This window comes from Carassius carassius, chromosome 10 (genome assembly GCF_963082965.1).
Source record: "Carassius carassius chromosome 10, fCarCar2.1, whole genome shotgun sequence".
Classification (NCBI taxonomy): Eukaryota; Metazoa; Chordata; class Actinopteri; order Cypriniformes; family Cyprinidae; genus Carassius; species Carassius carassius.
Genome location: NC_081764.1, coordinates 3,022,796 through 3,042,853, shown reverse-complemented (window position 1 = coordinate 3,042,853; position 20,058 = coordinate 3,022,796). Strand labels below are relative to the sequence as shown.

The 20,058-nt window shown below is 40.6% G+C and overlaps 2 protein-coding genes across 4 annotated transcripts in view; one reads left to right on the top strand and one right to left on the bottom strand.

The window, feature by feature from the left end:
* The window catches only part of LOC132151536 (voltage-dependent calcium channel subunit alpha-2/delta-2-like), a 216,091-nt gene that overhangs the window by 167,739 nt on the left and 28,294 nt on the right, over positions 1 to 20,058 (bottom strand). The gene's annotated exons all lie outside the window — the stretch shown is intronic.
* LOC132151220 (uncharacterized) lies at positions 7,876 to 11,934 on the top strand. 2 transcript variants are annotated; one of them, XM_059559331.1, is made up of 3 exons: positions 7,876 to 7,960; positions 8,023 to 8,707; positions 11,880 to 11,934. In XM_059559331.1, the coding sequence occupies exon 2, from the start codon at positions 8,054 to 8,056 to the stop codon at positions 8,702 to 8,704; it is 651 nt and encodes a 216-aa protein (XP_059415314.1). In that variant the 5' UTR covers positions 7,876 to 7,960; positions 8,023 to 8,053; the 3' UTR covers positions 8,705 to 8,707; positions 11,880 to 11,934. The 2 variants fall into 2 exon arrangements, with proteins under 2 accessions (XP_059415314.1, XP_059415313.1); XM_059559330.1 differs by lacking the exon at positions 11,880 to 11,934 and having other exon boundaries at positions 8,023 to 8,788.

Here is a 20,058-nt window from a genome sequence, read left to right as displayed (position 1 = left end):
TCCAGAAGATTTACTTTCCCACCCTGACAGCCAGCTTCCTTTTCCAAACTCCAGAGACAAAGCAGCAAAAGAGTTTCAATTTGACCTTGTGTCTTATATTTTTCTTCGCAAAAAGATTTGTTTGAGGTTTTCTTTCTCTTTTTTTTTTACGCAACTTGCTTGCGTCTGAGAGAAAAACGGCTCCGCTTATCAGCCCATGAAGGCGGTCTGTTGACAGAGACAGATGCTGCGTCATTAAGTAATATTAGTGGACTCCGCCAAGCAGACAGCGCACGCATCCCGCCAGGCACAGGAACAGTTCAATAAAACAGAGCAAGAAGGAGAGGGACGGCAAAACTCTGAGTCAGACAATGCTAAAAGGAAGCAGTCAATGGAAGAAAAAGATATGGCCTCCAGTGATTCAAACGGAGAGATTCGATACAGATGTGGTGAGACGGAAAGGACTAAGGGACTTGAGTGACAAGAAACATATATAATGTGAGCGATATTCCCACAGAGACTGGAGACAACTGACTAATAGAAAAGGAGGTCTATAGATCAAGCAGGATAAGAGTGGACGAGGAACTCGAGCTCAGGAGAAAGAGAGATGGACGTTTGTTGTGTGAAGACAGACATGGCTGCTATTTATATCAGCACACTATGTTGTGTTTTAAATGCTGGTGTCAACATAAAAAGCCGTTCAAACCAATTTACTTCCACAAAAGAACTTTCAACAGGACTTTTATCTATCAGGAATAAACTAGATGGTCTCTATATGACAGGTGGTTAAAGGGGAGGAGCTAAAATAAGAGGTCTTGATGACATCAGCTCAAGGAGAGTCGTTTGAGAGGCAGAGCAAGTCATTTGTCAACTATAAAATGAAATCTGACAGGTAATAGAGACATTTTATATAGCAGCTTTAACAGCATAACATCCTTGGTTTACAAGTTTTACAGTGACCAGCTTAAAGAAGCTCTGTGTTTCCTCTCTTCAGGAAATAAACTTTCCTTTCTTACACTCTTAATGGTTTATTTAATTTATCCTCTATATTTAACATTGTGTAATATATATAGCATTTTATTATTTTGTCAGAAAGTCATGAGCATTTTTACTACAGTATACTGTCAATTCAAATTGTATTTTAATGGTAGACTCATTTCAAATGCTAAGACTATAAGATTAAAATTGTACACATCCTAAATTAAACAAAACATTTTTTTATGTTTTTAATGCATAATTTGAGGTTAGAAAATGTTCTAAAATGTCATGAAAAACATTCTATTCATAAGTGATATTTACTATTTTACATATATATATATATATATATATATATATATATAGGTCAATCGGACTGAATTCATTACGATTGATGAATCTGAATGTAGTGTTTACATGAACGCTAAATAAAGTGATCGGGTTGATGTGCGGATTTATATGTCATAAGCTTCAAATCGCAATAGATTTTTTTGACATGCGCACACTGCTCAAATAGTGAAAGTGAAAAGTGAAAGTGACATATTGATAATATCGAGTTTCTCACTGTTTGCACATAATAACCACTCTCCTAAATGGTTTCTTTATTTGTTTTTATCAGCAGAATTAATATATACCCGTTTATGGATAAATATACATATAAACCGCTGTGCTGCTCATATTTATCACGCAAAAAACAAAAAAACAAAGCCCCTCCTCACGCCCAAAACAGGTTGCCTGTGGATGAGTATCCAAAACAAGGTTGTCCTGCTCCACTTAACAAGCCCAGTGAAAGGAGAGTTGTATAATGACAGGACACGCATTTATACAACATTAAAAGCAAGAGTTCCGTGTGTCATACAGTACGTCATTAGCTTAAGTTATTTGTGCATCATTGCACATGTGCAGTTCTTTCAGTTTCGTGGTTCAATCCGATCGAGTGTTTACATGCACACTCAATCGTATTAGAAAAGAAATAAACCACCCCCTTCAATCCTATCGAAATTTCATTCCGATCGAGCTCAATCAGATTCATTAAGATGTTTATATGAACATTTTTCAATCCGACTGAGCCATCAATCCGATTACAAATTGATTATTTGGGTGCATGTAAACGTAGCCAATGTGTCTCATGTTTCATTTTTTTTAACAGACCTTTATAACAAAAAGGAAAAAAGTTGTTATCTATTGTGTTAATAAAAATCAACTCCTGGGAAATAAAAGTTGCCTGAAGAAAAACCAGCATGCAAATTCATGCTAGTCTCTAGCTGAACTCTACAGCAGGGATGGCAATAAATCAGAACCATTTTCAGCGATGATGTGTCTGATTGAGCCAAACTCTGATAGATATCACATTAACTGCTGGCTCATGTCACTGTCTATGAGGAAACTGACCATTTGAGCAGATGGGCTATTAGATGTGTGTGCTGATGCTAAGTACCAGTGCAGCGGCTACAACTCAAACCCTCAAATATACTTTTGATCTGGTTGTTTCAGACAGACATTCAGGTATACACCATCCGGCCGTAAAACACATGAAGTCAGGGTCAGAAGAACGGATATAAAAGATGGGGATGTTACACGCTTATCAGTGAGAAAAAAAACCTCTATCTCTACGTCCTCATCTTTTTATAGTATCAGTCTTTAAGACGGATATGAATGTAAGCTCTTTATTAACTTGATAATAGAAGTTATTGTGTTTGCATCATCTCTGTTCTGAATCTCTTTTTTCCTCCACCTCTCAATCACTCTTTCTTTCTCTCTAGAAGTGCAAAAGTTCACTCATTCATGCCTGATACATTTAAAGTCGACATGAAACGAAATTCAGCTTTTGATTCACAAACTTCACGAGATGACAACTGTTACTTAAAATATCTATTTGAAGGTTTTCAAATTACTATTTAAATAACCGTTGCCAGATTATTTAAAGTAGATTACACGTTCACAGATCTCTGGTGCTTTTTTTTTCATTTTAGAATTTTTTATTTATATATAAAATTATTTTATTATGTATTCATAAAAAATATATTTTTTATTTTAATTTGACTAATATTTAATATTTTGTCTATTTTACATTCAGCCCTTAGCTGATGTCATGTTGACTTTCATTATATTCTGATGTTTAATGCATAATATGACTTACAATAATAAACAAATTTACACAGAAGAAATGTCAAACCACTAAGTTCCACATATAAACATTGTTTTAACATTATATAATGATAGAATACAATAAACTGGAGGCCAAGGAGCTGATGGAGGTTTGGGTTCGGTGTGGGTATGCTAGTTATGCACCTAAAGTCAATGTCACAACACAGGATGCAATTAAGGAAAATTGTGCTGTAATCTGCCAATTACGTCTGTATTCCTTGGATAGAGCTGATAACTAATTAATGTAGAGAAGGTGGAAACAGAAACCAGCTGTGACACATAAGTTCTTTCACATACACACACGCAAGCAGACAAACACACACTTCAGGCTGTCTTTGATTGAGTTTGACACACAACCTTCACAGCTACAAACCCCGAAGCCTCCCCTGGTGAGCTGATTGTACCAATAGCTAAGAGGTGTGTGTGTGTGTTGAGCTCATCATCATGCTAATCGCTCTTCTATCTCCTGCTTTGCTGATGAAGGTCGTCATCTGTCCATCAACGTGAGCACAATCTATCGACTGCACATGTTTAGTCTCCTCTCCTCCATTGAATCACTGTATTATTAATTATATTTGTTAAATCATCATTATTACTAAAGCTCATACTTGTACTTAGAGATCTTAAAAGCTCCTAAGCATTCAACTTTGGCATTTAAATCAACTTCAACAACAAAATATCATACCACAAACCATGTGTCATGCTGAGACGAAGTGCGTACTTGGATAAATGTCCAGAAAACGTACTCGGTTACTAACGCTCGCTCGCTCATTGGCTGCTTCGCGCCCTCCATGCCACTTCACGCCGAAACAGGTGTGGCCTAGCCCTATAAAGGGAGCTCGAAAAGGCTGACTCACCTGATTTATTTCATCGCCGAAGCGAACCAGAGTGAATTGTACGCACGGCAGAGAACGCAGTACTCGTTCCCTCTTCTAGAGAAAACCGAGGTTACGTTAGTAACCGAGTACGTTCTCTTACGAGAGTTCTCTCGTACTGCGTCTTAGCTAAGACGCTGCGGGAACCCCATGTAAAACGCCGTGCGTGCAGAGATCACACACCAATAAACCTGGAAGCGAAGCCCAGGATTTACAGTGCACAATCACTAGAGGGACTCACAGAGAGTCCTAGAACAGGAGGGGGGAACCCTCCGTCTCCATATCTAGCAGCGTCCGTAGACGCGACAATATGACATCACATATTCAAGGCAAGGCCTGACTAATGTGGCAATGTGATTCAGCCTCCTAGCTCCTCTAAGGAAGCGGATGAACAAATCGTTCCTTCCTATTGACTGACCGAGCATTGTCTCAGAAAACGCTGCGATAGCCGCCACGTAAACTTTGAGCGTGGAGGGGGCTCTGCCCTTATCCAACAGCTCCTGTAGGAAGGAGAGAACCTTCGTCACCTCACAATCAAGGGGTGAACGTCCCCGAGCTGTGCACCAGCTGGAGAATACTGACCACTTCGAGGCATATAGCCGTCGAGTCGACGGAGCTCTAGCCTGAGTGATAGTATTTAGCACTCCCACTGAGAGATCAGCGGGTAACTGTTGAGCGCCTACACATGGAGGGACCACAACTCCGGTTGAGGGTGCCAAATCGAGCCCCTGGCCTGTGAGAGGAGGTCCCTTCTCAACGGAACTGGCCACGGGGCAGTGTCTGCTAACTGCATCAAATCTGGAAACCATGGTTGGTTCTTCCAAAGTGGTGCTACAAGCAGTACTGAGCATTTTGTTTCCCTCACCCGTTCTATCACCTGCGGAAGAAGGGAGACGGGGGGGAAAGCATAGAGCGGGCAGCACGGCCACCTTTGTGACAGCACGCTTTTGTTCTTGGAAAAGAACGCGGGGCAGTGTGCGTTTTCGTGGGAGGCGAAGAGGTCCACTTCCACCCTGCCAAATCTCTCCCACAGCAGCTGGACTGTCTGTGGGTGTAGAGACCATTCGCCTGTGGGAATGTTGTTTCTGGACAGTCTGTCTGGACCCAGATTCTGTAGCCCAGGCACATGAACTGCTCTCAGCGAGCGCAAGTTGCGCTGAGCCCAAACCAGGAGGTGTTCCGCCAACCTGTACAGGTTTCGGGACCTGAGACCGCCCTGGCGATTTATGTAGGACACCACAGACATGTTGTCCGAACGGACTAAGACGTGGTGGCCCTTGATTCGGAGACAAAAGCGCGTCAGCGCGTTCTCCACTGCCAGCATTTCCAGACAGTTGATATGTTGGGGCTTTTCCCGTTCTGACCACAGGCCAAAGAACGGTCTGCCCTCGAGCAGTGCTCCCCATCCCGAAGTGGAGGCGTCCGTCGACACCACTTTCACTTTCGAGGAAGTCCCCAGGCTTACACCTGATTGGTACCAGTCGTACGCTGTCCAGGGTTTCAAGGCTGTAACACAGCTCTGAGTGACCTTGAGACGCAACTGACCGGATATCCACGCTCTGCGCGGTACTCGCGCTTTCAGCCAGAACTGCAAGGGGCGCATGCGGAGCAGGCCCAGCTGAAGAACTGGTGATGCTGAGGCCATGAGACCTAGCATCTTCTGAAATTCTGAAAGGTCGTGCCGCAGCGGAGAGAGCTCGCTGCGCGCTGAATGCCCAACGCGCGCTGTGGCGACAGCCGCACCATCATGGACTGTGAGTCCAGAGCTATACCCAAAAACAGTATCGTTTGACTGGGGTTCAGCGAACTCTTCGTCCAGTAGACACTGAGACCGAGTTTCTCGAGGTGATCGAGTAAAATGGCCCTGTGCTCCACGAGCTCTGATCGTGATTGAGCCAGAATCAGCCAGTCGTCCAAATAGTTCAGCACTCGCATGCCTCTGAGTCTGAGAGGAGCGAGCGCTGCGTCCATGCACCTCGTAAATGTACGAGGAGCCAGGGACAAGCCGAACGGCAGGACTGTATACTGGTATGTCTGGCCCTCGAAGGCGAATCTCAAGTATCGCCTGTGACGTGACGCTATCTGTATCTGAAAATACGCGTCCTTCAGATCTATCGACATGAACCAGTCTCCTCTGTGAATATGCGAAAGGAGTTTCCTGGTTGTAAGCATTTTGAAACTGCGTTTCGCCAATGCTTTGTTCAGCTGTCTTAGATCCAGTATGGGTCTGAAACCCCGTCTTTCTTGGGCACTAGAAAGTATCTGCTGTAAAGCCCCCCTTCGTTTTGAGCTTGAGATACAGGCTCCACAGCCCCTTTGCTCAAAAGTTTTGATATTTCGGCTCGAAGTAAGTGTGCTACTTCTGTTTTGACCGTAGTTTCGATGCGCGCTAAAAAGCGCGGAGGCCGTCGAAAAAACTGTAGCGAATAGCCTCTCTTTATAATGTCTAGCACCCAATCCGAAACCCCTGGAAGCACTGACCATGCGTCTGCATGAATGGCTAAGGGTTGGATGCGTAGCGCTCTGTTGGCTGGGCAACGGCAGTGCTTCGATGTGCTGTAACATAGGCGTTATGCCTGTGACATTTGAGGCGGGGAGCTCGCTGATCACAGCAGGCAGATCGCTCGTCCTCGACCCCGCCACAGTGCTTAACCAAGTGAGGGAGGGCTGAGCGAGTCCCGTGGGACTCGTGCTGTCTGTGAGTAATTGTGGGCTGTAAGCATGCACATTTACTGCTTTTGACGCATTGTCTGCCTGTGCAGAACGAACGTGCACGGGTTTCGTTTTTACAGAAACCACATGACGTGTGTGACATAGTGTTTGTGGGCACTGAAGAGTGGGCACGTTTACTATGTAGTGCGCGCGATTGACCTGAGTTGTTTCTATGGGCACGAGCCCTGTCTGAAGGGCTGTGCTTATATGTGGAGATGGGCACTGAGCAGTGGGCATCGTCACTACATTTCTAGCACCATCGACCGTGGCCGGGACACCAGAAATTATGCTCCTTTCGGGAAATATCTGGGTAGCCGTGAAAACAGCTTTTGTGTGCAGGCAAGCGGGCACGTTGCAGAAGACGCTGAGACAGTCACAATTCCTGGAACTGAAACAGCGCCGCGCTTGGGTGAGAGTTCGGCCGCAGTGGGACTCGTACACCAGCGCTTTCCTAGGAGTGCTAGGATGACTTCGGGGCTTCCAGTCTCACCGCAATCCTCTGCCGTGGTCCCCGCGGTGCGGGGCGACGGCCGGTAGAGCGAGAGCGGGGTCTCAAGCTGCGTTGCTGTCGCTGTTGTGATGAAGCAGCAGGAGGCGGGGGGTGTGGCTGAGACACAAGCTCTTTTACGAGTGTGTGTCGCAGGGCGAACACACACATGAGGATATAAAAGAATTGAAAGGATATGGGCGCCGGACAGCGCAGCAGGAACGGCAGTGGAAGGCGGCGTTGGCCAGCAGCTTCAGGAATGGCTCGTCCCGCTGAGATGCTATCAGACGACGGGTTGCTTCTTCTCGTGATCCAACGATGCGTGAGCTTCGCTGAAGAGATGAAAAATCAGGTGAGTCAGCCTTTTCGAGCTCCCTTTATAGGGCTAGGCCACACCCGTTTCGGCGGGAAGTGGCATGGAGGGCGCGAAGCGCTCGATAGGCTTATGCAGTTGCCGCAGAGCAGCCAATGAGCGAGCGAGCCGTCTCGCCTATGGCTGTATGCTGCTGCAAATGCGTTTTACAATATTTCAAAATTAAGGATTTTAGCATCAGCGGCGTGGTTGCAGCTAACTGCGCCTACATTGCTAATACTCTATTCACACACATTACCACTGCTGTACTCACTGTTACTTGCTTTAATGGCGGATGAATGTCTCCACTCTGTGCAGCTCGAGCTAGATGCCGTGGGAAAGTAGATTCGCGACCTGGAGGTGAGGCAGGCCCAGCTGAGAGAGCGGAGAGCCGCGCTGGAATCATCCCGGGCTGACGCTCACAAGTCCGGGGTAAGTATACAGCGATCTGCTAACAGTCCCACCACGTCTACTCCGTGTGTTTCTCTGCACAGGCCCGGTGCACCCAGGACGCGATCTTCCCAGATGTCCTTCACTGCGATGCCGGGACACCACGGACCCGGGGTGCATCCACAGCGGAGGACGCGAGCCGGGTCCCGGGCGACGACTTCTCCCCCTCCTGCCTTCAACATCTCCATCCGGAACCGCTTCGCTCCCCTCCGCGAGACAGGACGCGACGCTGTGATCATCGGAGACTCCATCGTCCGACACGTAAGTGCTACATTAGCCGAAGGTAAAGTGCACACTCATTGTTTGCCTGGTGCTCGTGTTCTCGATGTTTCTGCGCAGATACCCGCGATCCTGAAGGTCGACGAGAGCCCCAGAGCGGTCGTGCTTCACGCCGGGGTTAACGACACCACGCTGCGGCAGACAGAGACGCTGAAGAGGGACTTCCGCAGCCTGATCGAGACGGTTCGCAGCACGACGCCCGCGGCGACGATCGTCGTGTCAGGACCACTGCTCACGTATCGACGAGGACACGAAAGGTTCAGTAGACTTTTTGCTTTAAATGAATGGTTGTTGTCATGGTGTAAAGAACAGAAACCGCTGTTTGTTAATAACTGGAATCTTTTCTGGGAGCGTCCTAGACTGTTTCGCGCTGATGGATTACACCCCAGCAGAGTCGGAGCGGAGCTGCTCTCTGACAACATCTCCAGGACACTTCGCTCCATGTGACTAGTAAGACAATTCTCTAATAACTATTATGATGAGTTTTGTTCCACCCGCTTAAATGATAAAAGTACTTGCGCTGTAAAAACTATTAAGACGTTTATGTGTCTGTTCCCCGAATAGTGAGGGCAAAATATAATGTAGGATCTAGAAAAAATCTTATCGTAATTAAACCAGAAAAATGTAAAGTAAATGAACAAAAACAATTTTTAAAGTTTGGGCTCATAAATATTAGATCACTCATACTCAAAGCAGTTATTGTAAATGAAATGATCACAGATAATAGTTTTGATGTACTCTGCTTGACTGAAACCTGGCTAAAACCAAATGATTATTTTGGTCTAAATGAGTCTACTCCACCAAACTACTGTTATAAGCATGAGCCCCGTCAGACTGGTCGTGGCGGAGGTGTTGCAACAATATATAGTGATATTCTCAATGTTACCCAGAAAACAGGATACAGGTTTAACTCTTTTGAAATACTTCTGCTAAATGTTACACTGTCAGACATGCAAAAGAAGTCTAATGTATCTCTTGCTCTGGCTACTGTGTATAGACCACCAGGGCCGTATACAGAATTCCTAAAAGAATTTGCAGATTTCCTCTCAGACCTTCTAGTTACAGTAGATAAGAGATTTTAATATTCACGTTGATAATGCAAATGATACATTAGGACTTGCGTTTACTGACCTAATAAACTCCTTTGGAGTCAAGCAAAATGTCACCGGGCCCACTCATCGTTTTAATCATACACTAGATCTAATTATATCGCATGGAATCGATCTTACTGCTATAGATATTGTACCCCAAAGGGATGATATTACAGACCATTTCCTTGTATCGTGCATGCTGCGTATAACTGATATTAACTATATGTCTCAGCGTTACCGTCTGGGCAGAACTATTGTTCCAGCCACCAAAGACAGATTCGCAAATAACCTGCCTGATCTATCTCAACTGCTATTTGTACCCAAAAATACACATGAATTAGACAAAATTACTGACAACATGGGCACTATTTTCTCTAATACATTAGAAGCTGTTGCCCCCATCAAATTGAAAAAGGTTAGAGAAAAACGTACTGTGCCATGGTATAACAGTAATACTCACTCTCTCAAGAAAGTAACTCGTAGTCTTGAACGCAAATGGAGAAAAACTAACTTGGAAGTTTTTAGAATTGCATGGAAAAACAGTATGTCCAGCTATAGACAGGCTCTAAAAACTGCTAGGGCAGAGCATATCCACAAACTCATTGAAAATAACCAAAACAATCCAAGGTTTTTATTTAGCACAGTGGCTAAATTAACAAATTACCAGACGCCACCTGATTCAAATATTCCACCAACGTTAAATAGTAATGACTTTATGAATTTCTTCACTGATAAAATAGATAACATTAGAAATACAATAGCGAATGTAGATTCTACAGCGTCTAACACTTCAGTTTCATCCATCGCACCCAAAGATAAACTGCAGTGCTTTACAAATATAGGACAGGAAGAGCTAAATAAACTTATCACTGTATCTAAACCAACAACATGTATATTAGATCCTGTACCCACTAAATTACTAAAAGAGCTGTTACCTGTAGCCGAAGAACCGCTTCTCAATATCATTAACTCGTCGTTATCTTTAGGTCACGTCCCAAAACCATTCAAGCTGGCGGTTATCAAGCCTCTTATTAAGAAACCAAAACTAGATCCTAGTGTACTGGCAAATTATAGGCCTATTTCAAATCTTCCATTTATGTCTAAAATTTTAGAAAAAGTTGTGTCTGCTCAATTGAGCACCTTCCTGCATAAAAATGATCTGTATGAAGAATTTCAGTCAGGTTTTAGGCCCCACCATAGCACAGAAACTGCACTTGTTAAAATTACAAATGACCTGCTTCTTGCGTCAGATCAAGGCTGCATCTCATTTCTAGTCTTACTTGATCTTAGTGCTGCGTTCGACACCATAGATCATGACATACTCATAGATCGATTACAAAACTATACAGGTATTCAAGGGCAGGCTCTAAGATGGTTTAGATCCTACCTGTCCGATCGCTACCATTTTGTTTACTTAAATGGGGTGTCATCTCATTTATCATCAGTAAAATATGGAGTGCCACAAGGATCCGTCCTAAGTCCGCTTCTATTTTCAATATACATGTTGCCCCTTGGTAATATTATTAGAAAATACGGAAATAGCTTCCACTGTTATGCTGATGATACTCAGCTATATATCTCAACGAGACCAGATGAAACTTCCCAATTATCTAAGCTAACAGAGTGTGTTAAAAATGTAAAAGATTGGATGACAAATAATTTTCTCCAATTAAATTCGGATAAGACAGAGATATTAATTATTGGACCAAAAAACACCACACAGAATCTTGTAGATTACAATCTGCAACTAGACGGATGTACTGTTACTTCCTCTACAGTCAGAAATCTGGGTGTTATATTGGACAGCAATTTGTCTTTTGAAAATCATATTTCCAATGTTACAAAAACTGCATTCTTCCATCTTAGAAACATTGCCAAGCTACGAAACATGTTATCTGTTTCTGATGCAGAAAAGCTAGTTCATGCATTCATGACCTCTAGACTGGACTATTGTAATGCATTTCTAGGTGGTTGTCCTGCTTCGTCAATAAACAAGCTACAGGTAGTCCAAAATGCAGCAGCTAGAGTCCTTACCAGGTCAAGAAAATATGATAATATTACCCCAATTTTACAGTCTCTGCACTGGCTACCTATTAAGTTCCGTATCAGTTACAAATTATCATTACTTACCTATAAGGCCCTAAATGGTTTAGCTCCTGCGTACCTAACTAGCCTTCTACCACGCTACAACCCATCACGCACCCTAAGGTCACAAAACGCTGGACTTTTGGTAGTTCCTAGGATAGCAAAGTCCACTAAAGGAGGTAGAGCTTTTTCACATTTGGCTCCCAAACTCTGGAATAGCCTTCCTGATAATGTTCGGGGTTCAGACACACTCTCTCTGTTTAAATCTAGATTAAAAACGCATCTATTTCGCCAAGCATTCGAATAATGTATCTCTTAAATTGTGAGTGTAGTTGCATCTGCATTTTTATTCTTTAGCTTGGGTTAAACTAATTTTACTTTGTTGGATCAGCAGCTATGCTAATGATGTCTCTATTTTGTTTCTATGTTTTGCCACGGGTAACTAGGATTTACACAAGCTCCAGTCTGCATCCAGAACACCTGAGAAGAGATGATGCTGACGCTCAGAGGACCCCAGATGATCCTAACCTTGAATCAACAAACAGAACTAACAATTATTGCTACATGTGTGACTGCATCATATAATTACTATTAATTAATAATATTGATAGTTCATCATCTAGCTGACTACGTCTTGTATTATTATTATTATTTTTCTTTTTCTAAAATCCTGTCAGACGTGCACAAACTACTAGCTACTACTAAATATTGTAGAAACATAATTTTCTGTAAAGTTGCTTTGTAACGATTTGTATTGTAAAAAGCGCTATACAAATAAACTTGAATTGAATTGAATTGAAAGGATAATTTTTTGCTTCAGTGTATCGTGAAAAAAGACTTTTCCCGCAGCATCTTAGCTAAGACGCAGTACTAGAGAACTCTCGTAAGAGAACACCTAGAATCATGCTGGAGTGTTTCTAACACCACTTCCGTTTGCTTCAGTTGTTTTAGTCTCATCTTGTCTCCATTCCTCTCTCTGGCTTCTGTGTGAGTCCGTAGCCTGCAGGCTTTTGCTCAGGATTGAGCTCAAATTAAAGAGTGTGTTATTTAGAACAAGAGCATGTAGAGATGTTGCTCCTAATTGTTCTCGATTACTGAAAACCTTTTTTGGATTAAGTTGCTTAATTTAAACCCAATGTACTCTTCCAGAATTCCCAGAAGCAAACCAGACCTCACTGATTCATCATTAATCCTCTCTGGGCAGACGACTGGGGCATGTTTTATGATTGTCCATACGCATGGAACCAAACATAGACTAAATCTTCAAAGAAGCCAGAATGAATTAAAATATCACTCATATTATCACCGAAAATAAATGTGGATGGAATCACAATCATTAGTCAGAAACCTCAAGCTACTCAAAAGTAATAATGTTTGTGCCAAGATACACAATCTGCCTGATCCAAATTCATCAAGTCACATTCCTAGGAAGGAAATTGATGTCACCCAAAAGTAGATCTTTCATCGCTCAAGAGACTATTATTGTAGTTATGACTTATTTAAATATCAGTTTTATCTCAGATGTTTCTCCTAGAGTCTAAAAGAGACATTAAGACTCAAATGAGACTATCATTAATGTATGAATGAATGCTTATTTAATTAATAAATTCATAGCATAGATAACTGGTTCTACAAGAATTTGTTGAGAAATGTTCATGGTCATAATGAGAACTCTAACATTTGGTTGCAGACAATGTTATCTGCAATTAAAAATCATTGTTATTGTTTAAATAACTTAAAAAATTGACGTGGGATTTTATTTATTTATTTATTTTTAAGAGAAACCTATGAGAAGCAGGACAGTTTTAAGAAAAGTCTCGATTTAATCTCCATTCAATAACCACTGCTGTCTAGTTGAAAAAAATTTGACATTTATTATGATTTTTAATTGGTGTTGGGTTTGTTTTGAAACAATTTTCACTCAGAAATTGAAAAAAGTTACGAGAAAGTGAATGAGAAAAAGTGAATTCAATGTGAAATTGTGAAGTACAAAGACTGAAATGGTATTAGCCCAATGATCAAATATTTTTTCTTTTAATCGCAATACTAGATGTCAAGTAACTCCATATTTCCCCCCCAAAAGATGCTTGAAAAATGCAATACAAAATTAGATATTAATTGTAACACTGTTATAACACTGTTTATAATTTGGTGTAGAAAAGTTTTTTTTTTTTTTTACAGAAATTGTTAGTAAATTTCACAAAAATGTAAAATCAAAAACTGTAATGAAAAATGTAACATCAAACAAAAATCACATGACAAGGAACAAATAGAATTAAACATGACACTTTCAGGTAAAAAAGACTGCAGTATTTTATTTTAAAACATACTCCAATATATATATATATATGAATATGCATAAAATGCTGAAAATGCATAAAAAAGATGACTTTAGATGACTATGAGAGCAGTTTCTACTTTCATGAAGGGATTTGGGGACAAAAGACCTACAGAGGATGTATGGGTCAGTTGGTAAAATTACATACGAATGTGTCCTTGGACAATACGTGAAAAGACCGATATAATCGCAGTCTTTCTTATCTTTGAATTCTGCTGGACGCATTTCTGTAAATGGCGGCGAAATGTCACCAAACGAGTCCCCCACCACCTCAAATGTCAAATGAATTCTAAACGCACAGCCATTGCCCTTGTGCAGGCTAAGTCAATAAAGTTGGCTCTCACTTAAGGAAATATCCCTGTCTCAGTCCATAGAAACCCGTTCAGATATAAAGCCATTAGATTCAGTTTAGAGTGATTTATTCAGCTGCGCAATGAAGCATGAGCAAGTGCAAGAACCGGACCAGCATCAAATGTAATGTATATGGGAGGTTGACTGTTTTCAGCCCCGCGGACAGCTAATGATGGGATGACTGAGAAATTTGGGTATGTTCGAAAATAGGAAAAGAAAAGCAGGTTAACATAAACATGAAATGGAATTTGTATCCCATTTTACTCACATAGTAGAGTGCCACAGTCGAGATAAGGAAGTAAAAACTAAATATTCTCCATAGAGATAGTGATTTTGAACAATAACTCATAAACCTTTAAAGACACATCTAAGCAACAAGGTTGTTAAATGGTGGCAAATTTGTTGAAGCCATTTGTTTGCAAATTTTTCAGTGATTCATGTTATATTGACCTGATAACAATGATCATGTTCTAATGTCCTGATGTTTTTCCTGATTAATCTATATTAAACCCGATGATTCCAAAGGACAGATTAAAGATGCAAGGATGAAATTATGGTTTTTGTAGCTCTTAAAATATTTAAACAGAGTTTATTATTAAAACTGAAGATTTGTATTATATTTTTTTATTATTAAAACTAAATACTTTGTTTAATATGTTACTTTGAAACATGTTTTAAATGTTTTAAGAAATGTGTAATGTTATAGGAGGTATGTTTACTGCAATTGTCTTTTTTTATTGAATAACATACATGAATTACAACAAGGAAAAGTACAACTTCATGCTGACTTTAACATGTATGAACAAACAAAACAAAAATAATAAAATAAAATATGCATACCCATTTGATAAAAAGATTGCACCCTGTTCCGCCCAAAATCATCCTTACTGGCTATTTTCTTTTCCCTCTCCTTCTTATCCTGATAAGGGAACACATAATTGATGGCCACATGCTGTTAAAATCCAACCTCAAAAGAACACTGCTTTACAACTACTACTCTGACAGGAAGTTTGCAAACCCAGACAGCCGAGGAGGAGGAGACTGATGAAGGCTTGCCAGATGTGCACCCCGCTGGTGAAATGACAGATCTGATCAGCCTTTAATTGCTCACCATTATACAGTACGGAAAATATTTATTTGATACCCTGCTGATTTTACAAGTTTTCTTTTACAAAGAAATAAAGGGTCTGTAATTTTTATGGCAGGTTTATTGACTGATGTTATCAACTATTTCACAATAAAAGCAGTTTATCTTTCACTAATAAATATATAATGCAATGCATGTTTTACATTTAATGCTTGGGGTTAGAGATGGTAATTTGGATGCAAGTTTTAGCGAACCACACTGACAAGGTCACTGGAGGAAAATATAATTACTTATTGAAAACAATAATTTGGGCGAGTTGTTCCAGTCATCATACAAGTGCATTTGACCTTTGCTGCCACATGAGCAGTGTGTTTAAAAGACCTTCACAAAAAGTGCAAAATGAAGATTGCAAAGGGTTACCAAAGAATTTCGCTTCACAATTAGAATGAAATCCAGCACAGCTGCTTCTCTCCGCTGGAGTGGTTGTCCTATAAAAATAAGTCCAAGGGCACACTGTAGAATCCTCAAACAATCGACAGAGAACTCTAGGGTGATAGCTAAAGATCTGCAGGGATCACTCGCACCTGATAATGGCTGTATTCCTGAGCGGACTAGAGGAAAAACACTGAAGACTGCTGTTCATAGATGGTTCAGAAAAATAAATAATACAACAAAAAAATGCTCCACATATTGTATCAAGTTTGAATCAGGGTGAATCTCATGCAAAAAGATTTTTGTTTTAATGACAAATAAGCACAAATTACTGTAAAGTTTCTGGCTATTTTGATAAATTTTTATGTCTTTTATAAATAATAATCATATAAATATATTAATATTATTATTAACTATTTTTAAATAGTCAGTAAATATTTGTATTATTATTGCAATATGCAACAACAATTAATTACAAAAACTAAGCTTAATTTTATTATCTCATTTACAACTTCTTATTGTACTTGAATGTTGAATGTTCAAGCAAAACTTTTAAGAAATACACACAAACTAAAACTATGTGAGAGAGGACAGTACTAAAAACTCAATCACTAGCATTTCCATCAATGACCTTGACTGTTTAAACCATATCCGTGTATATAAAGCTTCAGAAAACACCTAAACTACAACAGTCACACTTTCTGCTGTGCGACATCACTGCACTTGACTGGGTGCATACAACTATAAGTGTATTTTAGTCTGTTTTAAACAGAAATTGTATTTAGGGATAGATATACTGGCATCTAAAAAGCATTTTCATATATTATATTATGTAGGCATGATGACCATCACAAATATGTATAAAACAAGCATGTCTCACATTACAAAGCAGCCCTGGATATTCAAATACCATGTGACACCAGCGTTTAGCATAAATGCACGAACCCACACACACGACATTTAATGTGTTGTCTGGTGAGGCAGACAGAGCAGGCAAGAGAGTGTAGGGAGACAAAACCAGAGACATGCCGCCCATGTAAAACGCCAATAGGGTCAAAGCCCTTTATAAGTCCGAGAAGAGAGGACACTTAAAGAGAAGTGTAAGGAGATAAGGCTTTCAGCATTCTGTGTTAATACTAAAAGAGTTCTTACTAGAACCAGGAAGTATGACCATATTAGCCCGGTCCTGTCAACACTGCACTGGCTCCCTATCAAACATTGTATAGATTTTAAAATATTGCTTATTACTTATAAAGCCCTGAATGGTTTAGCACCTCAGTATTTGAATGAGCTCCTTTTACATAATAATCCTCTACGTCCTCTACGTTCTCAAAACTCAGGCAATTTGATAATACCTAAAATATCAAAATCAACTGCGGGTGGCAGATCCTTTTCCTATTTGGCGCCTAAACTATGGATTAACCTACCTAACATTGTTCGGGAGGCAGACACACTCTTGCAGTTTAAATCTAGATTAAAGACCCATCTCTTTAACCTGGCTTACACATAACATACGAATATGCTTTTAATATCCAAATCTGTTAAAGGACTTTTAGGCTGCATTAATTAGGTAAACCGGAACCGGAAACACTTCCCATAACACCCTATGTACTTGCTACATCATTAGGAGAATGGCATCTACGCTAATATTTGTCTGTTTCTCTCTTGTTCCGAGGTCACCGTAGCCACCAGATCCAGTCTGTATCCAGATCAGAGGGTCACTGCAGTCACCCGGATCCAGTACGTATCCAGACCAGATGGTGGATCAGCACCTAGAAAGGACCTCTACATCCCTGAAAGACAGCGGAGACCAGGACAACTAGAGTCCCAGATACAGATCCCCTGTAAAGACCTTGTCTCAGAGGAGCACCAGGACAAGACCACAGGAAACAGATGATTCTTCTGCACAATCTGACTTTGCTGCAGCCTGGAATTGAACTACTGGTTTCGTCTGGTCAGAGGAGAACTGGCCCCCCAACTGAGCCTGGTTTCTCCCAAGGTTTTTTTCTCCATTCTGTCACCGATGGAGTTTCGGTTCCTTGCCGCTGTCGCCTCTGGCTTGCTTAGTTGGGGTCACTTCATCTACAGAGATATCGTTGACTTGATTGCAAATAAATGCACAGACACTATTTAACTGAACAGAGATGACATCACTGAATTCAATGATGAACTGCCTTTAACTGTCATTTTGCATTATTGACACACTGTTTTCCTAATGAATGTTGTTCAGTTGCTTTGACGCAATGTATTTTGTTTAAAGCGCTATATAAATAAAGGTGACTTGACTTGACTTAATGCGTACATTCCATTACGGCAAATAAAGACTGGACGAGGGTCTGTGAGGAGGTCATGCAATGACCGTGATCTGTGAGAAATCCTGATTTTGTTAAAGGAGTAAATCACCCATAAATGAGCATTCACTCATCATTTTCTAACCCTCATGTCACTCTAAACCTGTATGAATTTCCTTTGCACATACATTTTTTAAATGCACATAAAAAAAGCATTGTTAGTTTATTAATTCATTTTTATTAATATTCAGAATCTTTTTATTTTCAGTTTTCACTTTATTTTTTGTCTGTTTTTTTATGTTTGTTTAATGTCTTTTTAAGATTTTATTCATTTTGGTTTTAGTTGTTTTAGCAACTTTGATATTACTATATGAAACTTAATGAAAATTAGATGTCTCCTTGGCAATTAGCTGAAATAAAATAAGTTAAAAAATATTAAAATAAGTTTTTTATATATTATATTATTTCAGTTGAAATTTATTTTATTTTAAAATCTTTTCATGGTTTTGATCGTTTCAGTTAACTGTATGGACTCATAAAATGTATACCTTGAATGCACTGGAAGTTGCTTTGCATAAAAGTCAAACTCATAAATGCAAAATGCCATGTTGAAGCAGCTCCTTTCCATACATAATGTGCATGGTGACCAGGTGCTGTCAAGTGCCAAAAATGACAAAAAAAAGGCACTAGCACAAGCATATGACTTGTGCATTACATTACCTTCTTTCTAAAGTCATTCAATACTTTTATGTGAGGAACAGAAAGAAACTAAAGTCATTATTCATGTATATGTTCATCTACATTTAACTGAGGCACCTCAAAACCACATTTCATGTCAATGGCATTAAATACAATCAGCTGTCACGTCCTTTCAATGACTTCAAAAGTAGCGTGACACATACGGTTCAATGTACAAGAATGCATCCCAGTCACTATTCACTTACATTGTATGGAAAAGTATTTGGAAGTTAATTCCAAAATGGTGCCTAAAATCATGCCGCCGCAGGTTTAACACCAAAGCTTATTGGTTTTTGTACATCTCATGATCAGCGTAAAAACATATGCCATGCATCTAGAGGTATTATTTGTATGCACATGTATAGCAGTCCCCATTCACTTTCATTGTATGGAAAAGAGCAGCCAGGACATGCTGCAAAACACCTCCTTTTGTGTCCTACAGAAGAAAGAGGTTCGAAACAACACAAAGTTGAGCAAGCAATGACTGAACCTTAATTTGTGGGTGAGCTAACCCTTCCACTCCGTGTCACACATACATGCATGCTGTGACCTTCACATGTAAACCAACAGTTGCTGCAGTTGCATGCAGACCTTTGCAGCATGAAGAGGTAATCTCACCACGTTAGACCAGAGGCCAGTTGACACCCTACTAGACCGATATTGCCATGGAAACCAGCCACTTAATGACTGATAACGGCAAACGACCAGGTAACGAGCAAAGACTGAGAGCGAGGGAGAGAAAGAGAGAGAGAGAGAGAGAGAGAGAGAGAGAGATATTACGTGGAACAAAGATGGCAATTTAGTATCGGAGGACAGCGTGAAGCCCGATTATGTCGTCAGTGCAAATGATCATTAATTTCCCTCTGTCCAACCGGCGAAGATTAATGCCTTGTTCTTCCCACCGTAGCAATGGAGAGGGATCGTACCACTATGGAATAGGAAATACCCCTATCTCATCTACAACCGGCATCCAGCGACGAATGGAAAAAAATAAACAGTGGTGCTTGCGATTTTGAATGATTATAAATGAAGGTGGCGGGTAATATTAATATGCTGAGTGCTATCTGCGTTTCAGTGCCGACTGGGTTTTTATATTCAGTGTCAGATTGAATTAAAAGCCACTTAGGAAGCACAGACATTAACTATTAAAACAAACTCATTTGGTGGTTTGACTGAAGATGTGGCCGGCGCTCATTTCTCTGAGCCGCTATCACAGAAACTCCCAGACGTCGACGGAGGGCATCATAACCCTGGGGATTTTCTCAAATGCACTACCATTTCTGCTCGGAGAAATTTTTTACAGACTGCCATTTCAAGATATTCACTCGGCTTCAAATGTGGAATCTAAAATGGCTTACCTGTGCCTAAAGTGCTTTTTATGAAAGCTT